The sequence below is a fragment of the Oncorhynchus mykiss genome, chromosome 18 (assembly GCF_057628025.1).
Source record: "Oncorhynchus mykiss isolate SJ-2025 chromosome 18, ASM5762802v1, whole genome shotgun sequence".
Classification (NCBI taxonomy): Eukaryota; Metazoa; Chordata; class Actinopteri; order Salmoniformes; family Salmonidae; genus Oncorhynchus; species Oncorhynchus mykiss.
In genome coordinates, this window is record NC_143039.1 from 1,763,794 (window position 1) to 1,784,670 (window position 20,877).

The 20,877-nt window shown below is 43.7% G+C and overlaps 1 protein-coding gene across 3 annotated transcripts in view; it reads right to left on the bottom strand.

Moving 5' to 3' along the window:
- The window catches only part of LOC149975343 (progesterone-induced-blocking factor 1-like), a 65,812-nt gene extending 45,287 nt beyond the window's left edge, over positions 1-20,525 (bottom strand). The window contains exons 1-9 of one of the 3 annotated variants that reach the window (XR_016488223.1): positions 19,711-20,520; positions 18,139-18,239; positions 17,274-17,472; positions 12,990-13,109; positions 12,435-12,568; positions 12,153-12,261; positions 11,349-11,530; positions 8,195-8,320; positions 6,259-6,357 (exon numbers count right to left, since the gene is read on the bottom strand). Coding sequence is in view for 2 of the 3 variants with exons in the window: in XM_090206913.1 (XP_090063039.1) it covers positions 6,259-6,357; positions 8,195-8,320; positions 11,349-11,530; positions 12,153-12,261; positions 12,435-12,568; positions 12,990-13,109; positions 17,274-17,472; positions 18,139-18,239; positions 19,711-19,968 (1,328 nt within the window). In the remaining variant the exon portion in view is untranslated. Of the gene's footprint in view, positions 1-6,258; positions 6,358-8,194; positions 8,321-11,348; positions 11,531-12,152; positions 12,262-12,434; positions 12,569-12,989; positions 13,110-17,273; positions 17,473-18,138; positions 18,240-19,710 lie in introns of all 3 variants that reach the window. The other 2 variants (XM_090206913.1, XM_090206914.1) reach the window with 2 other exon arrangements.
- Between the last annotated feature and the right edge of the window lie 352 nt (positions 20,526-20,877).

A 20,877-nucleotide genomic window follows, 5' to 3' on the forward strand; every position in this document is an offset into this window, starting at 1 on the left:
ACTGTGAGGTCTACTACACCTGTTGTATTCAGCATTTCACTGTGAGGTCTACTACACCTGTTGTATTCAGCATTTCACTGTAAGGTCTACTACACCTGTTGTATTCAGCATTTCACTGTAAGGTCTACTACACCTGTTGTATTCAGCATTTCACTGTAAGGTCTACTACACCTGTTGTATTCAGCATTTCACTGTGAGGTCTACTACACCTGTTGTATTCAGCATTTCACTGTGAGGTCTACTACACCTGTTGTATTCAGCATTTCACTGTAAGGTCTACTACACCTGTTGTATTCAGCATTTCACTGTAAGGTCTACTACACCTGTTGTATTCAGCATTTCACTGTAAGGTCTACTACACCTGTTGTATTCAGCATTTCACTGTAAGGTCTACTACACCTGTTGTATTCGGCATTTCACTGTAAAGTCTACTACACCTGTTGTATTCAGCATTTCACTGTAAGGTCTACTACACCTGTTGTATTCGGCATTTCACTGTAAGGTCTACTACACCTGTTGTATTCAGCATTTCACTGTAAGGTCTACTACACCTGTTGTATTCAGCATTTCACTGGGAGGTCTACTACACCTGTTGTATTCAACATTTCACTGTGAGGTCTACCTACACCTGTTGTATTCAGCTTTTCACTGTGAGGTCTACTACACCTGTTGTATTCAGCATTTCACTGTGAGGTCTACTACACCTGTTGTATTCAGTATTTCACTGTGAGGTCTAAACCTGTTGTATTCAGCATTTCACTGTGAGGTCTACTACACCTGTTGTATTCAGCATTTCACTGTGAGGTCTACTACACCTGTTGTATTCAGCATTTCACTGTAAGGTCTACTACACCTGTTGTATTCAGCATTTCACTGTAAGGTCTACTACACCTGTTGTATTCAGCATTTCACTGTGATGTCTACTACACCTGTTGTATTCAGCATTTCACTGTGAGGTCTACTACACCTGTTGTATTCAGCATTTCACTGTGAGGTCTACTACACCTGTTGTATTCAGCATTTCACTATGAGGTCTACTACACCTGTTGTATTCAGCATTTCACTGTAAGGTCTACTACACCTGTTGTATTCAGCATTTCACTGTGAGGTCTACTACACCTGTTGTATTCAGCATTTCACTGTAAGGTCTACTACACCTGTTGTATTCAGCATTTCACTGTAAGGTCTACTACACCTGTTGTATTCAGCATTTCACTGTGAGGTCTACTACACCTGTTGTATTCAGCATTTCACTGTGAGGTCTACTACACCTGTTGTATTCAGCATTTCACTGTAAGGTCTACTACACCTGTTGTATTCAGCATTTCACTGTAAGGTCTACTACACCTGTTGTATTCAGCATTTCACTGTAAGGTCTACTACACCTGTTGTATTCAGCATTTCACTGTAAGGTCTACTACACCTGTTGTATTCAGCATTTCACTGTAAGGTCTACTACACCTGTTGTATTCAGCATTTCACTGTGAGGTCTACTACACCTGTTGTATTCAGCATTTCACTGTAAGGTCTACTACACCTGTTGTATTCAGCATTTCACTGTAAGGTCTACTACACCTGTTGTATTCAGCATTTCACTGTGAGGTCTACTACACCTGTTGTATTCAGCATTTCACTGTGAGGTCTACTACACCTGTTGTATTCAGCATTTCACTGTGAGGTCTACTACACCTGTTGTAGTCAGCATTTCACTGTAAGGTCTACTACACCTGTTGTATTCAGCATTTCACTGTCAGGTCTACTACACCTGTTGTATTCAGCATTTGACTGTAAGGTCTACTACACCTGTTGTATTCAGCATTTCACTGTAAGGTCTACTACACCTGTTGTATTCAGCATTTCACTGTGAGGTCTACTACACCTGTTGTATTCAGCATTTCACTGTAAGGTCTACTACACCTGTTGTATTCAGCATTTCACTGTGAGGTCTACTACACCTGTTGTATTCAACATTTCACTGTGAGGTCTACTACACCTGTTGTATTCAGCATTTCACTGTGAGGTCTTCTACACCTGTTGTATTCAGCATTTCACTGTGAGGTCTACTACACCTGTTGTATTCAGCATTTCACTGTAAGGTCTACTACACCTGTTGTATTCAGCATTTCACTGTGAGGTCTACTACACCTGTTGTATTCAGCATTTCACTGTAAGGTCTACTACACCTGTTGTATTCAGCATTTCACTGTGAGGTCTACTACACCTGTTGTATTCAGCATTTCACTGTGAGGTCTACTACACCTGTTGTATTCAGCATTTCACTGTGAGGTCTACTACACCTGTTGTATTCAGCATTTCACTGTAAGGTCTACTACACCTGTTGTATTCAGCATTTCACTGTGAGGTCTACTACACCTGTTGTATTCAGCATTTCACTGTGAGGTCTACTACACCTGTTGTATTCAGCATTTCCCTGTGAGGTCTACTACACCTGTTGTATTCGGGAGCATTTGACAAATACATTTTGATTGAAAAGCAACGTTATAAAGTGTTGGTCCCGTGTTTCATGAGCTGAAATAAAAGATCACAGAAATGTTCCATTACGCACAAGAAGCTTAATTCTCTCACCTGACAGGTGTGGCCTATCAAGACGCTGATTAAAACAGCATGATCGTTACACAGGTGCGCCTTGTGCTGGGGGACAACAAAAAGGCCACTTTAAAATGTGCAGTTGTCGTCACACAACACAACGCCCACAGACGACAGTGGTTTTGAGGGAGCGTGCACTTAGCATGCTGACGGCAGGAATGTTCACCAGAGCTGTTGCCAGAGAATTTCAAGTTAATTTCTCCACCACAAGCTGCCGACAACGTCATTTTAGAGAATTTGGAAGTACGTCAAACCGGCCTCACAACTGCAGACCACGTGAACGTCTTGGTGTGGTTTGCTGACGTCAACGTTGTGGAACAGAGCGGCCCGTGGTGGCGGTGGGGTTACGGTGATGGGCTACGGACAACGAACACTGTTATATTTTATAGGTGGCGATTTGAATGCGCACAGAGATACCGTGGCGAGATCCTGAGGCCCCGTTGTCGTGCCGTTCATCCGCCGCCATCACCTCATGTCTCAACCTGATAAGGCACGGCCGGCCACCTGTCGCAATGTATAACATTTATATAACATTCTCAGAGGCTAAACATGAAGACTTCCATGGCCTGCGTACTCAACAGACATGTCAACTCATTGAGCATATCTCTACTCCCAGTCATGTCACTCATTGAGCATATCTCTACTCCCAGTCATGTCACTCATTGAGCATATCTCTACTCAACAGACATGTCAACTCATTGAGCATATCTCTACTCCCAGTCATGTCAACTCATTGAGCATATCTCTACTCCCAGACATGTCACTCATTGAGCATATCTCTACTCCCAGTCATGTCAACTCATTGAGCATATCTCTACTCACAGACATGTCAACGCATTGAGCATATCTCTACTCAACAGTCATGTCAACTCATTGAGCATATCTCTACTCCCAGACATGTCACTCATTGAGCATATCTCTACTCAACAGTCATGTCAACTCATTGAGCATATCTCTACTCCCAGACATGTCACTCATTGAGCATATCTCTACTCCCAGTCATGTCAACTCATTGAGCATATCTCTACTCCCAGACATGTCACTCATTGAGCATATCTCTACTCCCAGTCATGTCAACTCATTGAGCATATCTCTACTCCCAGACATGTCAACTCATTGAGCATATCTCTACTCCCAGACATGTCAACTCATTGAGCATATCTCTACTCCCAGTCATGTCAACTCATTGAGCATATCTCTACTCCCAGTCATGTCACTCATTGAGCATATCTCTACTCCCAGACATGTCACTCATTGAGCATATCTCTACTCCCAGTCATGTCAACTCATTGAGCATATCTCTACTCCCAGACATGTCACTCATTGAGCATATCTCTACACCCAGTCATGTCACTCATTGAGCATATCTCTACACCCAGTCATGTCACTCATTGAGCATATCTCTACTCCCAGACATGTCAACTCATTGAGCATATCTCTACTCAACAGTAATGTCAACTCATTGAGCATATCTCTACTCACTCATTGAGCATATCTCTCCTCACTCATTGAGCATATCTCTACTTCCAGACATGTGAAATCCATAGATGAGGGCCAAATACATTTATTACAAATGACCGATGTCCTTATATGAACTGTCACTCAGTAAAATCTTTGAAATGGCAGCATGTTGTGTTTCTTGTTCTGTATATATATAGACCAGGGCCTGTATGTATCAAGTGTCTCAGAGAGTGCTGGTTCAGACCATCCACCCCCTTCAACATGAATTTAGTCGTTTTAGTCGAAAAGGGCAAAACTGAATCTAAACCGGCACACTAACTATTGTATTGGAACCAGGCTGGTCTCTCTCTCTTACTGTTCTAGTAGCTGGTAGTATCTGGTCTCTCTCTCTCTTACTGTTCTAGTAGCTGGTAGTATCTGGTCTCTCTCTCTTACTGTTCTAGTAGCTGGTAGTATCTGGTCTCTCTCTCTCTTACTGTTCTAGTAGCTGGTAGTATCTGGTCTCTCTCTCTCTTACTGTTCTAGTAGCTGGTAGTATCTGGTCTCTCTCTCTCTTACTGTTCTAGTAGCTGGTAGTATCTGGTCTCTCTCTCTCTTACTGTTCTAGTAGCTGGTCGTATCTGGTCTCTCTCTCTCTCTTACTGTTCTAGTAGCTGGTAGTATCTGGTCTCTCTCTCTCTTACTGTTCTATTAGCTGGTAGTTCCTGGTCTCTCTCTTACTGTTCTATTAGCTGGTAGTATCTGGTCTCTCTGTCTCTAACTGTTCTAGTAGATGGTAGTATCTGGTCTCTCTCTCTCTTACTGTTCTAGTAGCTGGTAGTATCTGGTCTCTCTCTCTTACTGTTCTAGTAGCTGGTAGTATCTGGTCTCTCTCCCTTACTGTTCTAGTAGCTGGTAGTATCTGGTCTCTCTCTCTTACTGTTCTAGTAGCTGGTAGTATCTGGTCTCTCTCTCTCTCTTACTGTTCTAGTAGCTGGTAGTATCTGGTCTCTCTCTCTCTCTTACTGTTCTAGTAGCTGGTAGTATCTGGTCTCTCTCTCTCTCTTACTGTTCTAGTAGCTGGTAGTATCTGGTCTCTCTCTCTCTCTTACTGTTCTAGTAGCTGGTAGTATCTGGTCTCTCTCTCTCTCTCTTACTGTTCTAGTAGCTGGTAGTATCTGGTCTCTCTCTCTCTCTTACTGTTCTAGTAGCTGGTAGTATCTGGTCTCTCTCTCTCTCTTACTGTTCTAGTAGCTGGTAGTATCTGGTCTCTCTCTCTCTTACTGTTCTAGTAGCTGGTAGTATCTGGTCTCTCTCTCTCTTACTGTTCTAGTAGCTGGTAGTATCTGGTCTCTCTCTCTCTCTAACTGTTCTAGTAGCTGGTAGTATCTGGTCTCTCTCTCTCTAACTGTTCTAGTAGCTGGTCGTATCTGGTCTCCCTCTCTCTAACTGTTCTAGTAGCTGGTAGTATCTGGTCTCTCTCTCTCTCTAACTGTTCTAGTAGCTGGTAGTATCTGGTCTCTCTCTCTCTTACTGTTCTAGTAGCTGGTAGTATCTGGTCTCTCTCTCTTACTGTTCTAGTAGCTGGTAGTATCTGGTCTCTCTCTCTCTTACTGTTCTAGTAGATGGTAGTATCTGGTCTCTCTCTCTTACTGTTCTAGTAGATGGTAGTATCTGGTCTCTCTCTCTTACTGTTCTAGTAGATGGTAGTATCTGGTCTCTCTCTCTTACTGTTCTAGTAGCCGGTAGTATCTGGTCTCTCTCTCTTACTGTTCTAGTAGCTGGTAGTATCTGGTCTCTCTCTCTCTTACTGTTCTATTAGCTGGTAGTTCCTGGTCTCTCTCTCTCTAACTGTTCTAGTAGATGGTAGTATCTGGTCTCTCTCTCTTACTGTTCTAGTAGCCGGTAGTATCTGGTCTCTCTCTCTTACTGTTCTAGTAGCTGGTAGTATCTGGTCTCTCTCTCTCTTACTGTTCTATTAGCTGGTAGTTCCTGGTCTCTCTCTCTTACTGTTCTAGTAGCTGGTAGTATCTGGTCTCTCTCTCTCTTACTGTTCTATTAGCTGGTAGTTCCTGGTCTCTCTCTCTTACTGTTCTAGTAGCTGGTCGTATCTGGCCTGTGTCTCTCTCTTACTGTTCTATTAGCTGGTAGTTCCTGGTCTCTCTCTCTTACTGTTCTAGTAGCTGGTCGTATCTGGCCTGTGTCTCTTACTGTTCTAGTAGCTGGTCGTATCTGGCCTGTGTCTCTCTCTCTGCCGTCGTCGCTCTGTCCTTCTCCAGCACTGCGTTGTCCCGCGTCTCACGGAGGTTCCTAGAGGACAGACAGAAGCAGTAAGAATTAAAACAGAATTAACAAACAATCGACTTCAAGTAAAAAAAAATACAAAAAATTAATAGTCTCCCAATCAAACTGTCTCAAATGGTACCTATGGGTCCTAGTCAAAAGTAGTGCACTATCGAATAGGGTGCATAGCGCACTACTTTCGACAAGGGCACTAAATAGGGAATAAGGTGCATTTTTAGGGGCACTGAATCACACAATTTGTTGAATATCTGAATACATGGTCTGAGTGAAGTACAGTACTGTATTCAGAACACAGTGAAAGAGTTCCCTCTAGAGGACACGGGCGGCATCTCTATAATCTCACCTGTTCATCTCTATAATCTCACCTGTTCATCTCTATAATCTCACCTGTTCTCTCTCTCTCTCTCTCTCTCTGGTACATCTCTATAATCTCACCTGTTCTCTCTCTCTCTCTCTGGGACATCTCTATAATCTCACCAGTTCTCTCTCTCTCTCTCTCTCTGGGACATCTCTATAATCTCACCTGTTCATCTCTATAATCTCACTTGTTCTCTCTCTCTCTCTGGTACATCTCTATAATCTCACCTGTTCTCTCTCTCTCTCTCTGGGACATCTCTATAATCTCACCTGTTCTCTCTCTCTCTGGGACATCTCTATAATCTCACCTGTTCTCTCTCTCTGGGACATCTCTATAATCTCACCTGTTCTCTCTCTCTCTCTCTCTCTGGGACATCTCTATAATCTCACCTGTTCATCTCTATAATCTCACCTGTTCATCTCTATAATCTCACCTGTTCTCTCTCTCTGGTACATCTCTATAATCCCACCTGTTCTCTCTCTCTCTCTCTCTCTGGTACATCTCTATAATCTCACCTGTTCTCTCTCTCGTACATCTCTATAATCTCACCTGTTCTCTCTCTGGTACATCTCTATAATCTCACCTGTTCTCTCTCTGTTACATCTCTATAATCTCACCTGTTCTCTCTCTGGTACATCTCTATAATCTCACCTGTTCTCTCTCTCGTACATCTCTATAATCTCACCCGTTCTCTCTCTGTTACATATCTATAATCTCACCTGTTCTCTCTCTGTTACATCTCTATAATCTCACCTGTTCTCTCTCTGGTCCATCTCTATAATCTCACCTGTTCTCTCTCTGGTCCATCTCTATAATCTCACCTGTTCTCTCTCTGGTACATCTCTATAATCTCACCTGTTTTCTCTCTGTTACATCTCTATAATCTCACCTGTTCTCTCTCTGGTACATCTCTATAATCTCACCTGTTCTCTCTCTGGTACATCTCTATAATCTCACCTGTTCTCTCTCTCGTACATCTCTATAATCTCACCTGTTCTCTCTCTGGTACATCTCTATAATCTCACCTGTTCTCTCTCTCTGGTACATCTCTATAATCTCACCTGTTCTCTCTCTCTCTCTCTCTCTCTGGTACATCTCTATAATCTCACCTGTTCTCTCTCTCTGGTACATCTCTATAATCTCACCTGTTCTCTCTCTCTGGTCCATCTCTATAATCTCACCTGTTCTCTCTCTGGTACATCTCTATAAGCTCACCTGTTCTCTCTCTGGTACATCTCTATAATCTCACCTGTTCTCTCTCTGGTACATCTCTATAATCTCACCTGTTCTCTCTCTGGTACATCTCTATAATCTCACCTGTTCTCTCTCTCTCTCTCTCTCTGGTACATCTCTATAATCTCACCTGTTCTCTCTCTCTCTCTCTGGTACATCTCTATAATCTCACCTGTTCTCTCTCTCTCTCTCTCTCTGGTACATCTCTATAATCTCACCTGTTCTCTCTCTCGTACATCTCTATAATCTCACCTGTTCTCTCTCTCGTACATCTCCTTTGAGGTCCTCTGCAGGCTGTCGATCTCCTGGCTGGTCTTCAGGCGAATGTTCTCCAGCTCCTCAGCAAGTTTATTCTCGTACTCTGTCTTGTAGTGGTCTCTGTGGAAAAACCATTATATTATACCTGATTGTAGCCATCCTTTGCCTTGATGACAGCTTTGCACACTCTTGGCATTCTCTCAACCAGCTTAATGAGGTAGTCACCTGGAATGCATTTCAATTAACAGGTGTGCTTTGTTAAATTGTGGAATGTCTTTTCTTCTTAATGCGTTTGAACCAATCAGGTGTGTTGTGACAAGGTAGGGGTGGTATACAGAAGATATCCCTATTTGGTAAAAGACCAAGTCCATATTATGGCAAGAACAGCTCAAATAAGCAAAGAGAAACGACAGTCCATCATTATTTTAAGACATGAAGGTCAGCCAATACGGAACATTTCAAGAACTTTGAAAGTTTCTTCAAGTGCAGTTGCAAAACATCTTGCGCTGTGATGAAACTGACTCTCATGAGGACCGCCACAGGAAAGGAAGACCCAGTGTTACCTCTGCTGCAGAGGATACGTTCATTAGAGTTCCCTCTGCTGCAGAGGATAAGTTCATTAGCCCAAATAAATGCTTCACTGCTTCACTGTTCAGAGGAGACTGTGTGAATCAGACCTTCATGGTCGAATTGCTGCAAATAAGCCACTACTAAAAGACATCAATAAGAAGAAGAGACTTGCTTGGACCAAGAAACACGAGCAATGGACCTTAGACCGGTGGAAACATGTCCTTCGGTCTGATGAGTCCAAATATGAGATGTTTGGTTCCAAGCGCTGTGTCTTCGTGAGATGCAGAGTAGTTGAACGAATGATCTCTGCATGTGTGGTTCCCACCGTGAAGCATGGAGGAGGAGGTGTGATGGTGCTTTGCTGGTGACAGTGTCAGTGGTTTATTTAGAATTCAATGCATATTTAACCAGCATGGCTCCCACAGCATTCTGCTGCAATACATCAACCCATCTGGTTTGCTCTTAGTGGGACTATAATTTGTTTTTCAACAGGACAATGACCCAACACACCTCCCGGCTGTGTAAGGGCTATTTGACCAAGGAGGAGAGTGATGGAGCGCTGCATCAGATGACCTGGCCTCCACAATCCCCCGACCTCAACCCACTTGAGATGGTTTGAGATGAGTTGGACCGCAGAGTGAATTAAAAGCAGCGAACAAGTGCTCAGCATATGTGGGAACTCCTTCAAGACTGTTGTAAAATAATTCCGGGTGAAGCTGGTTGAGAGAATGTCAAGAGTGTGAAAAGCTGTCATCAAAGAAAAGGGTGGCTACGTGGAAGAAACTAAAATATAAAAAGTATTTTAATTTGTTTAACACTATTTTGGTTACTACATGATTCCATATGTGTTATTTCATAGTTTTGATGTCTTCACAATGTAGAAAATAACAAAAATAAAGAAAAACCCATTGAATGAATTAGGCGTGTCCAAACTTTTGACTGGAACACTATATACAAAAGTATGTGGACACCCCATCAAATTAATGAATTTGGCTATTTCAGCCACAACCGTTGTTGACAGGTGTATAAAATCGAGCACACAGACATGCAATCTCCATAGACAAACATTGGCAGTAGAATGGCTTTACTGAAGAGCTCAGTGACTTTCAACGTGGCACCGTCATAGAATGCCACCTTTCCAACAAGTCAGTTTGTCACATTTCTGCCCCGGGTCAACTGTAATTGCCTCTATTGTGAAGTGGAAAGTTCCAGAACTCACAACAGAGTTCCAAACTGGGAAAGGGGGATACCTAAGTCAGTTATTCAACTGAATTTATTCAACTGAACTGTGTCAAACCGATTTAACCCAAATTAAATGAAATGGGTTTCCATGGCCGAGCAGCTGCACACAAGTCTAAGATCACCATGCGCAATGCCAATCGTCGGCTGGAGTGGTTTAAAGCTCACCGCCATTGGACTCTGGAGCAGTGGAAACACATTCTTTGGAGTGATGAATCACGCTTCACCATCTGGCAGTCCGACGAATGAATCTGGGTTTGGTGGATGCCAGGAGAAGGCTACGAGCCTGAATGCATAGTGCCAACCGTAAAGTTTGGTGGAGGAGGAATAATGGTTTTGGCCCCTTAGTTCCAGTGAAGGGAAATCTTAACACTACAGCAGACAATGACATTCTAGACGATTCTGTGCTTCCAACTTTGTGGCAACAGTTTGGGGAAGGCCCTTTCCTGTTTCAGCATGACAATGCCCCTGTGCACAAAGCGAGGTCCATACAGAAATGGTTTGTCGAGATTGGTGTGGAAGAACTTGACTGGCCTGCACAGAGCCCTGACCTCAACCCCATCGAACACCTTTGGGATGAATTGGAAAGCAGACTGCGAGCCAGGACTAATCGCCCACCTCAGTACCCGACCTCACTAATGCTCTTGTGGCTGAATGAAAGCAAGTCTCCACAGCAATGTTCCAACATCTAGTGGAATGCCTTCCCAGAAGAGTGGAGGATGTTATAGCAGCAAAGGGGGGTCCAACTCCATATTAATGACTTCCCAGAAGAGTGGAGGCTGTTATAGCAGCAAAGGGGGATCCAACTCCATATTAAAGCCTTCCCAGAAGAGTGGAGGCTGTTATAGCAGCAAAGGGGGGACCAACTCCATATTAAAGCCTTCCCAGAAGAGTGGAGGCTGTTATAGCAGCAAAGGGGGATCCAACTCCATATTAAAGCCTTCCCAGAAGAGTGGAGGCTGTTATAGCAGCAAAGGGGGGGTCCAAATCCATATTAATGCCTTCCCAGAAGAGTGGAGGCTGTTATAGCAGCAAAGGGGGGGTCCAAATCCATATTAATGCCTTCCCAGAAGAGTGGAGGCTGTTATAGCAGCAAAGGGGGGGTCCAACTCCATATTAATGCCTTCCCAGAAGAGTGGAGGCTGTTATAGCAGCAAAGGGGGGTCCAACTCCATATTAATGACTTCCCAGAAGAGTGTAGGCTGTTATAGGGTTGGGGAGGGGTACTGACCTAGAAGGGTTAGGGAGGAGTACTGACCTAGGAGGGTTAGGGAGGAGTACTGATATAGAAGGGTTAGGGTGGGGTACCGACCCAGAAGGGTTAGGGAGGGGTACTGACCTAGAAGCAATGTATTTGTGATAGACCTCCTCCCTGGCCCTCTGGGCGCCGTCCAGCTGGGTCTGCAGCCTCTCTAGACGGTCTTCCTGGTGGGCACAGCGCACATTCAGCTCCATGCTCTGTCTGTGAACATATTCCTTATCCTTCTGGAGGAGGGTCACCGTCTGCTGCAGAGTAGACACCTGGAACACAGAGGGGTTAGAGGTAGTCAATCCATCTGGAGGAGGGTCACTGTCTCCTGCAGAGTAGACACCTGGAACACAGAGGGGTTAGAGGTAGTCTTTATCAATCTGGAGGAGGGTCACTGTCTCCTGCAGAGTAGACACCTGGAGGACAGAGGGGTTAGAGGTAGTCAATCCATCTGGAGGAGGGGCACCGTCTGCTGCAGAGTAGACACCTGGAACAGAGGGGTTAGAGGTAGTCTTCATCCATCTGGAGGAGGGGCATTGACTGCTGCAGAGTAGACACCTGGAACAGAGGGGTTAGAGGTAGTCTTCATCCATCTGGAGGAGGGGCATTGACTGCTGCAGAGTAGACACCTGGAGGACAGAGGGGTTAGGGGTAGTCTATCCATCTGGAGGAGGGGCACCGTCTGCTGCAGACACCTGGAGGACATTTAACGTGACATGTTGTCATTTAGCAGATGCTGTAATTCAGAGGGACTTCCAGTCAGTATCTTCCACTAAGGAAGGTGAGACAACACCTATCAGCCAATCAGTGGTACTGTGAAAAGTCCCATGTTGGCAACATTGGCAACATCAAGGTGTTAGGCGGGTAGAAGTAGTATCCAGGTTGGTGTTGTACCTCTCGACTCAGCTCATTCCTCTCCCTGGTCTGGACCTCATGAGTCATCTCCAGCAGCTCCAGTCTCTTCCTCAACTCTCTCACCTCACACTCAAACGCATCCCGCTCACTGGAAAGGAAGGGAGGATCGACGTTTAGTTTCTAAATGTCTAAACACACATACATTTTTCAAAGTGAAAGAATCCATTTTGTAAATCCTTCTTCAGACATTTGATCTGACAGGGACACTTGATGAAAACCGAGGTGGTCTTTCCTCCCCCTCTCTCTCTCTCTCTCTCTTACCGTTTGATGTTAGAGTAGTTGTCCCGCTTGAAGTCTCCCTCCTGGATGAGCCCTTTAGTGTCAGCCAGCTCCAGAGTTAGTCTCTGGTTCCTGATCTCCAGCTCTGACCTCACCCTGCGCTCCTCCTCGTAACTCTACACCACAGGAGGAAGGTTACAATACAATCACATGGACCGACACTGCTCTAAGACAAACAGTACCTCCATGAAGGCCCTGATCTGTCCTCTCTCTATCTGTACCTCCATGAAGGCTCTGATCTGTCCTCTCTCTGTCTGTACCTCCATGAAGGCTCTGATCTGTCCTATCTCTGTCTGTAGCTCCATGAAGGCTCTGATCTGTCCTCTCTCTGTCTGTACCCCCATGAAGGCTCTGATCTGTCCTCTCTCTGTCTGTACCTCCATGAAGGCTCTGATCTGTCCTCTCTCTGTCTGTACCTCCATGAAGGCTCTGATCTGTCCTCTCTCTGTCTGTACCTCCATGAAGGCTCTGATCTGTCCTCTCTATCTGTACCTCCACGAAGGCTCTGATCTGTCCTCTGTGTGTGTGTGTGTATACCTTCATAAGGGCCTTGATCTCAGTCCTGTGTGTCTCCAGGTCGTCTGTCAGGCTGTTCCTCTTGACATGGAGCTCAGAGAGCTGGGCTTTGAGAGGACTCACCACCTCATAGAAATACACCTGGGAGAATACCACACAGCATTAACACACCTGGGAGAACACCACGCAGCATTAACACACCTGGGAGAACACCACACAGCATTAACACACCTGGGAGAACACCACACAGCATTAACACACCTGGGAGAACACCACACAGCATTAACACACCTGGGAGAACACCACACAGCATTAACACACCTGGGAGAACACCACACAGCATTAACACAGCATTATAACAACACACTGAACTTTAACAACACACTGCATTATAACAACACACTGCATTTCAACACAACACACTGCATTATAACACAACACACTGCATTATAACACAACACACTGCATTACCACAACACACTGCATTATAACACAACACACTGCATTATAACATAACACACTGCATTATAACACAACACACTGCATTATAACACAACACACTGCATTACCACAACACACTGCATTATAACACAACACACTGCATTTCAACACAACACACTGCATTATAACACAACACACTGCATTATAACACAACACACTGCATTATAACAACACACAACACACTGCATTATAACACAGCACACTGCATTACCACAACACACTGCATTATAACACAACACACTGCATTTCAACACAACACACTGCATTATAACACAACACACTGCATTATAACAACACACTGCATTATAACACAACACACTGCATTATAACATAACACACTGCATTATAACACAACACACTGCATTATAACACAACACACTGCATTACCACAACACACTGCATTATAACACAACACACTGCATTATAACACAACACACTGCATTATAACACAACACACTGCATTATAACACAACACACTGCATTATAACATAACACACTGCATTATAACACAATACACTGCATTATAACACAACACACTGCATTATAACACAACACACTGCATTATAACACAACACACTGCATTATAACACAACACACTGCATTATAACAACACACAACACACTGCATTATAACACAACACACTGCATTATAACACAACACACTGCATTATAACACAACACATTGCATTACCACAACACACTGCATTATAACACAACACACTGCATTATAACACAACACACTGCATTATAACATAACACACTGCATTATAACACAACACACTGCATTATAACACAACACACTGCATTATAACACAACACACTGCATTATAACAACACACAACACACTGCATTAACACACAACACACTGCATTACCACAACACACTGCATTATAACACAACACACTGCATTATAACACAACACACTGCATTATAACACAACACACTGCATTATAACACAACACTGTGCATTATAACACAACACACTGCATTATAACAACACACTGCATTATAACAGCACACTGCATTATAACACAACACACTGCATTATAACAACACACTGCATTAACACACAACACACTGCATTACCACAACACACTGCATTATAACACAACACACTGCATTATAACACAACACACTGCATTATAACACAACACACTGCATTATAACACAACACACTGCATTATAACACAACACACTGCATTATAACAACACACTGCATTATAACAGCACACTGCATTATAACACAACACACTGCATTATAACAACACACTGCATTATAACACAACACATTGCATTATAACACAACACACTGCATTACCACACAACACACTGCATTACCACAACACACTGCATTATAACACAACACACTGCATTACTACAACACACTGCATTATAACAACACACAACACACTGCATTATAACACAACACACTGCATTACTACAACACACTGCATTATAACAACACACAACACACTGCATTACTATAACACACTGCATTATAACAACACACTGCATTATAACACAACACACTGCATTAACACAACACACAACACACATCATTATAACAACACACTGCATTATAACACAACACACTGCATTATAACAACACACTGCATTATAACAACACACTGCATTATAACACAACCCACTGCATTATAACACACCACACTGCATTAACACAACACACAACACACTGCATTATAACAACCCACTGCATTATAACACACCACACTGCATTAACACAACACACAACACACTGCATTATAACACACTGCATTAACACAACACACTGCATTAATACACTGCATTACCAAAACACACTGCATTAACACACCACATTACCACAACACACTGCATTAACACACCACATTACCACAACACACTGCATTAACACAACACACTGCATTAACATATCACATTAACACAACACACTGCATTAACACACAACACACTGCATTAACACACAACACACTGCATTAACACACCACAACACACTGCATTACCACAACACACATCATTAACACAACACACTGCATTACCAGAACACACATCATTAACACAACACACTGCATTACCAGAACACACATCATTAACACACAAGACACTGCATTACCAAAACACACATCATTAACACACAAGACACTGCATTAACACAACACACTGCATTACCACAACACATTACCACAACACACTGCATTAACATACCACATTACCACAACACACTGCATTAACACAACACACCACATTACCACAACACACCACAACACACCACATTAACACACCACATTACCACAACACACTGCATTAACACACCACATTACCACAACACACTGCATTAACACACCACATTAACACAACACACTGCATTAACACACCACATTACCACAACACACCACATTAACACACCACATTACCACAACACACTGCATTAACACACCACATTACCACAACACAATGCATTAACATACCACATTACCACAACACACTGCATTAACATACCACATTACCACAACACACTGCATTAACACACTACATTACCACAACACACTGCATTAACACACTACATTACCACAACACACTGCATTAACACACCACATTAACACAACACACTGCATTAACACACCACATTACCACAACACACTGCATTAACACACCACATTACCACAACACACTGCATTAACACACCACATTACCACAACACACTGCATTAACATACCACATTACCACAACACACTGCATTAACACAACACACCACATTAACACACCACATTAACACACCACATTAGCAGGATCTCTCCCCAGGTCTTACCGCTACGTATTCAGTGATAGAGAGTCTCTCCTCTGGGATATAACAACACACCACATTACCACAACACACCACAACACACCACATTAACACACCACATTAGCAGGATCTCTCCCCAGGTCTTACCGCTACGTATTCAGTGATAGAGAGTCTCTCCTCTGGGATATAACAACACACCACATTACCACAACACACCACAACACACCACATTAACACACCACATTAGCAGGATCTCTCCCCAGGTCTTACCGCTACGTATTCAGTGATAGAGAGTCTCTCCTCTGGGATATAACAACACACTGCATTATAACACAACACACTGCATTATACCACACCACACATCATTAACACACCACATTAGCAGGATCTCTCCCCAGGTCTCACCGCTACGTATTCAGTGATAGAGAGTCTCTCCTCTGGGATATAACAACACACCACATTACCACAACACACCACAACACACCACATTAACACACCACATTAGCAGGATCTCTCCCCAGGTCTTACCGCTACGTATTCAGTGATAGAGAGTCTCTCCTCTGGGATATAACAACACACCACATTACCACAACACACCACATTAACACACCACATTAGCAGGATCTCTCCCCAGGTCTTACCGCTACGTATTCAGTGATAGAGAGTCTCTCCTCTGGGATATAACAACACACCACATTAACTCAACACACTGCATTAACACACCACATTAGCAGGATCTCTCCCCAGGTCTCACCGCTACGTATTCAGTGATAGAGAGTCTCTCCTCTGGGATATAACAACACACTGCATTATAACACAACACACTGCATTACCACAACACACCACATTAACACACCACATTAGCAGGATCTCTCCCCAGGTCTCACCGCTACGTATTCAGTGATAGAGAGTCTCTCCTCTGGGATATAACAACACACTGCATTATAACACAACACACTGCATTACCACAACACACCACATTAACACACCACATTAGCAGGATCTCTCCCCAGGTCTCACCGCTACATATTCAGTGATAGAGAGTCTCTCCTCTGGGATATCTCGGAGCTCCTTGTATTTGTCCTCGGTGAGCTCCAGGTCCCTGAGGCTGCGTCGCAGGTCTCCTGCCTTGTCACACAGCCTTCTGTTAGTCTCCTCCAGCTGCTTCTGTCTCAGTAGGATCCCATCCATCTCCTGCTTCCTCAGAGCCTGCTGCTTCCTGCAGGACAGACAGAGAACCACACTGACTTGAGGCAAATATAAAAAGAGGGCACCCTTTCCATGCCTGCTTGGTTGAACATCTTCCAATCTTTTAGAGGTTCTGGGTTCAGCAAGGTGATCCTGTGTTGACCTACGACCACTACGACTGATCAGAAAGACTTGGTTGAACATCTTCCAATCTTTTAGAGGTTCTGGGTTCAGCAAGGTGATCCTGTGTTGACCTACGACCCCTACGACTGATCAGAGAGACTCTGTATCTGCCATATTATTATGGCTAAGGTTAGTCAAGGTCTCAGATCTGTTCCTACCTCCTCATCCTGGGTGAGTTGCAGCTAGCTGCCCAATCTCAGATCTGTTCCTACCTCCTCATCCTGGGTGAGTTGCAGCTGTCTGTCCAGTCTCAGATCTGTTCCTACCTCCTCATCCTGGGTGAGTTGCAGCTAGCTGTCCAGTCTCAGATCTGTTCCTACCTCCTCTCATCCTGGGTGAGTTGCAGCTGGCTGTCCAGTCTCAGCGCTGTTCCTACCTCCTCATCCTGGGTGAGTTGCAGCTGGCTGTCCAGTCTCAGAGTCAGGACTTGTTAGTCAAGGTCTCAGATCTATTCCTACCTGCTCTCATCCTGGGTGAGTTGCAGCTGTCTGTCCAGTCTCAACTCTGTTCCTACCTCCTCTCATCCTGGGTGAGTTGCAGCTGGCTGTCCAGTCTCAGAGCCAGGACTTGTTTCTGGTGCAGGGCAACATTCAGCCTCTCCTCCAGCTCCTCCGTCTAGAGAAGAGAGCACAGAACAAGTAGAGTGATACATATGCGTGTCCCCAGCTCCAGCTCCTCCGTCTAGAGAAGAGAGCACAGAACAAGTAGAGTGATACATAAGCATGTCCCCAGCTCCTCCGTCTAGGGAAGAGAGCACAGAACAAGTAGAGTGATACATATGCGTGTCCCCAGCTCCAGCTCCTCCGTCTAGGGAAGAGAGCACAGAACAAGTAGAGTGATACATATGCGTGTCCCCAGCTCCAGCTCCTCCGTCTAGAGAAGAGAGCACAGAACAAGTAGAGTGATACATAAACGTGTCCCCAGCTCCAGCTCCTCTGTCTAGGGAAGAGAGCACAGAACAAGTAGAGTGATACATAAACGTGTCCCCAATGGCCCCTAATTCTCTTTCCTATTATAGTGCACTACTTCAGCCGGGGCCGGACATACCCCGTTCTGGTGCTATCTGGTATATAATGTAAATAAATCTAAAAATGGCCGCATGTTTTTGGACTCCTTTATCAGTTCCTACCCGATTAAGTACAATACCATGGGAAATTCATGTTGAAAGGACGGGGTTGTGTTTGTAGCTAAAAGGGTGGGACTAAAAACAACAAGATAACGCAATGCAAATTATACTGGGTCTGGAAAATGTATTTAGCTTCACAACCTTTGTGAAACAGTTAAAAAAAAATGAAATGGCATATAGTTTGTCAACAGGACAATGACCCAACACCAAGAAGGAGAATGAGGCATCAGATGACCTGGCCTCCACAATCACTCAACCTCAACACACTCGAGATGGTCTGGGATGAGTTGGACCGCAGAGGGAAGGAAAAGCAGCCAACAAGTGCTCTGTTGGAAAATTATTCCAGGTGAAGCTGGTTGAGAGAATGCCAAGCGTGTGCAAAGCTGTCATCAAGGCAAAGGGTGGCTACTTTGAAGAATCTAAAATATATTTTGATTTGTTTAACACTTTATGAGTAAATGTTTTTATTTTTTAACTTTAGCCGACATGGGCTAGTTGATCCGGACATCTCTGACACGTTATGAATATCTCTCTACGGTCCGTAATGACTGACATGACAAGAGGACCTGATTATGCACCACCCAATTTAGAAATGGCACCTTGTGCATTCTACTATTAAAAACTGTCAAGAGTAACTTTAAAGTGGCACAGATGGTGTTTTTAGGTGGGGGGTCTAGAGGAGTGTCCATAGGGTCTGTGCAGCAAGTCACATTTTATGTCACATTCTCCATAGACGAGTGTAAACTAACAGTGAAATGCTTACTTACAAGTCATTTTCCAACCATGTAGAGTTAAAGATAACATAAAAGAAGCAGGCTGAACGTCGTTTGACGTCCCTACTTTAGGGCCCTCTAGTCATAAGTAATAGAATAGGATACTATTTGAGAAGCAGGCCCACATGTATGCTGATGTGAAGGTTTGGTAGCTCGATAGAACATCTTTGAGATCCTAGCTAACTACCTTTGTCAAGTGGTCCACTTTCATGTTATCTATGATGAGATTTTTCTGCGACATCTCTATTTTTAACAGCTGTAAGTTGTGCAGTAGCTCTTTCCTCTCGAGGAGCTGTCGGGTGACTTTCTGTGTCCCGCTGCGGTCCCGTTCGTCCGACGACGAGATGTCTTCCGTGGGCACCGTGGTCTCCAGACTGAATTCTTCCGACTCCTCTAGGGAGCTGGAGATATTCACCGACGGGTTTTTCTGCTTCTTCGGAGGCATTTTGTACCTAGATAACGTTAGCCACCTCGCTTTTGTCAAACAAGTAGTGATCTGCCTTTTTGCCAGCTAACTACTGAGCATATAACTTTAGTATTACCGAAGATTAAGGATTAGCGAACTCAAGAGTTCAAGGACAGTTAAGGCGTTAGCTAGCTAGTTGCATGATTGTACTAACTAGCTAACAACGACGACTGTTGCACGACATATACTGGTAACGAGCTCCTTGTCTGTGGTTGCATTAACTGTTAGCTACGGTACAGAACTAGTTAGTTACATAGTTATTAGTTAGCTAACGTCGAATAGTTGGAAAACTTCACTGTCCAACAGGTAGCTTCATAGCTAGCTGGCTAATTCCTTACAAATTATTCTGTTTTTTTGTTGTAATATCTATAAATTAAATGGGGTTTAGCATTTCCAATTTATATTCGCGAACAACCCTAAATGTTCGGTGGTCGCTGTTTTCATAATTTCAACGGTCCCGCTTCGAATCGCATAGAAACCGCCGCTAGCGGATCACAACAAACAAACGGAAGTGACATCCGAGTCCTTTCCGTTTGTTTTGCAACCACATAAAATGTCCGCCAGAAACAGCAACATTTAATAATAATTGATTCAACTTTTTTTTTAGCGCTATTCATTACATAAAGGATCTCAAAGCGCTTTAAAGAAACAAAACAAAACATAATGAGATTGACAGTCAATAGAAAATTCATTGCTTTTGAGTGGTAATCTGAGGGAGATGGTTAAGCGGGGAGAGAAAGTTCGGGGTTTTATTGGCGGACTACATCCCAAAATGGTGCATTGCCACCACCTACTGGGTGGGGTGAAAACAAACATTTTAACAACTAAAAATAAAATAATAATAATGTATAAATATTTTAATCCCAGAAATAGTTCAGCTACATTAAC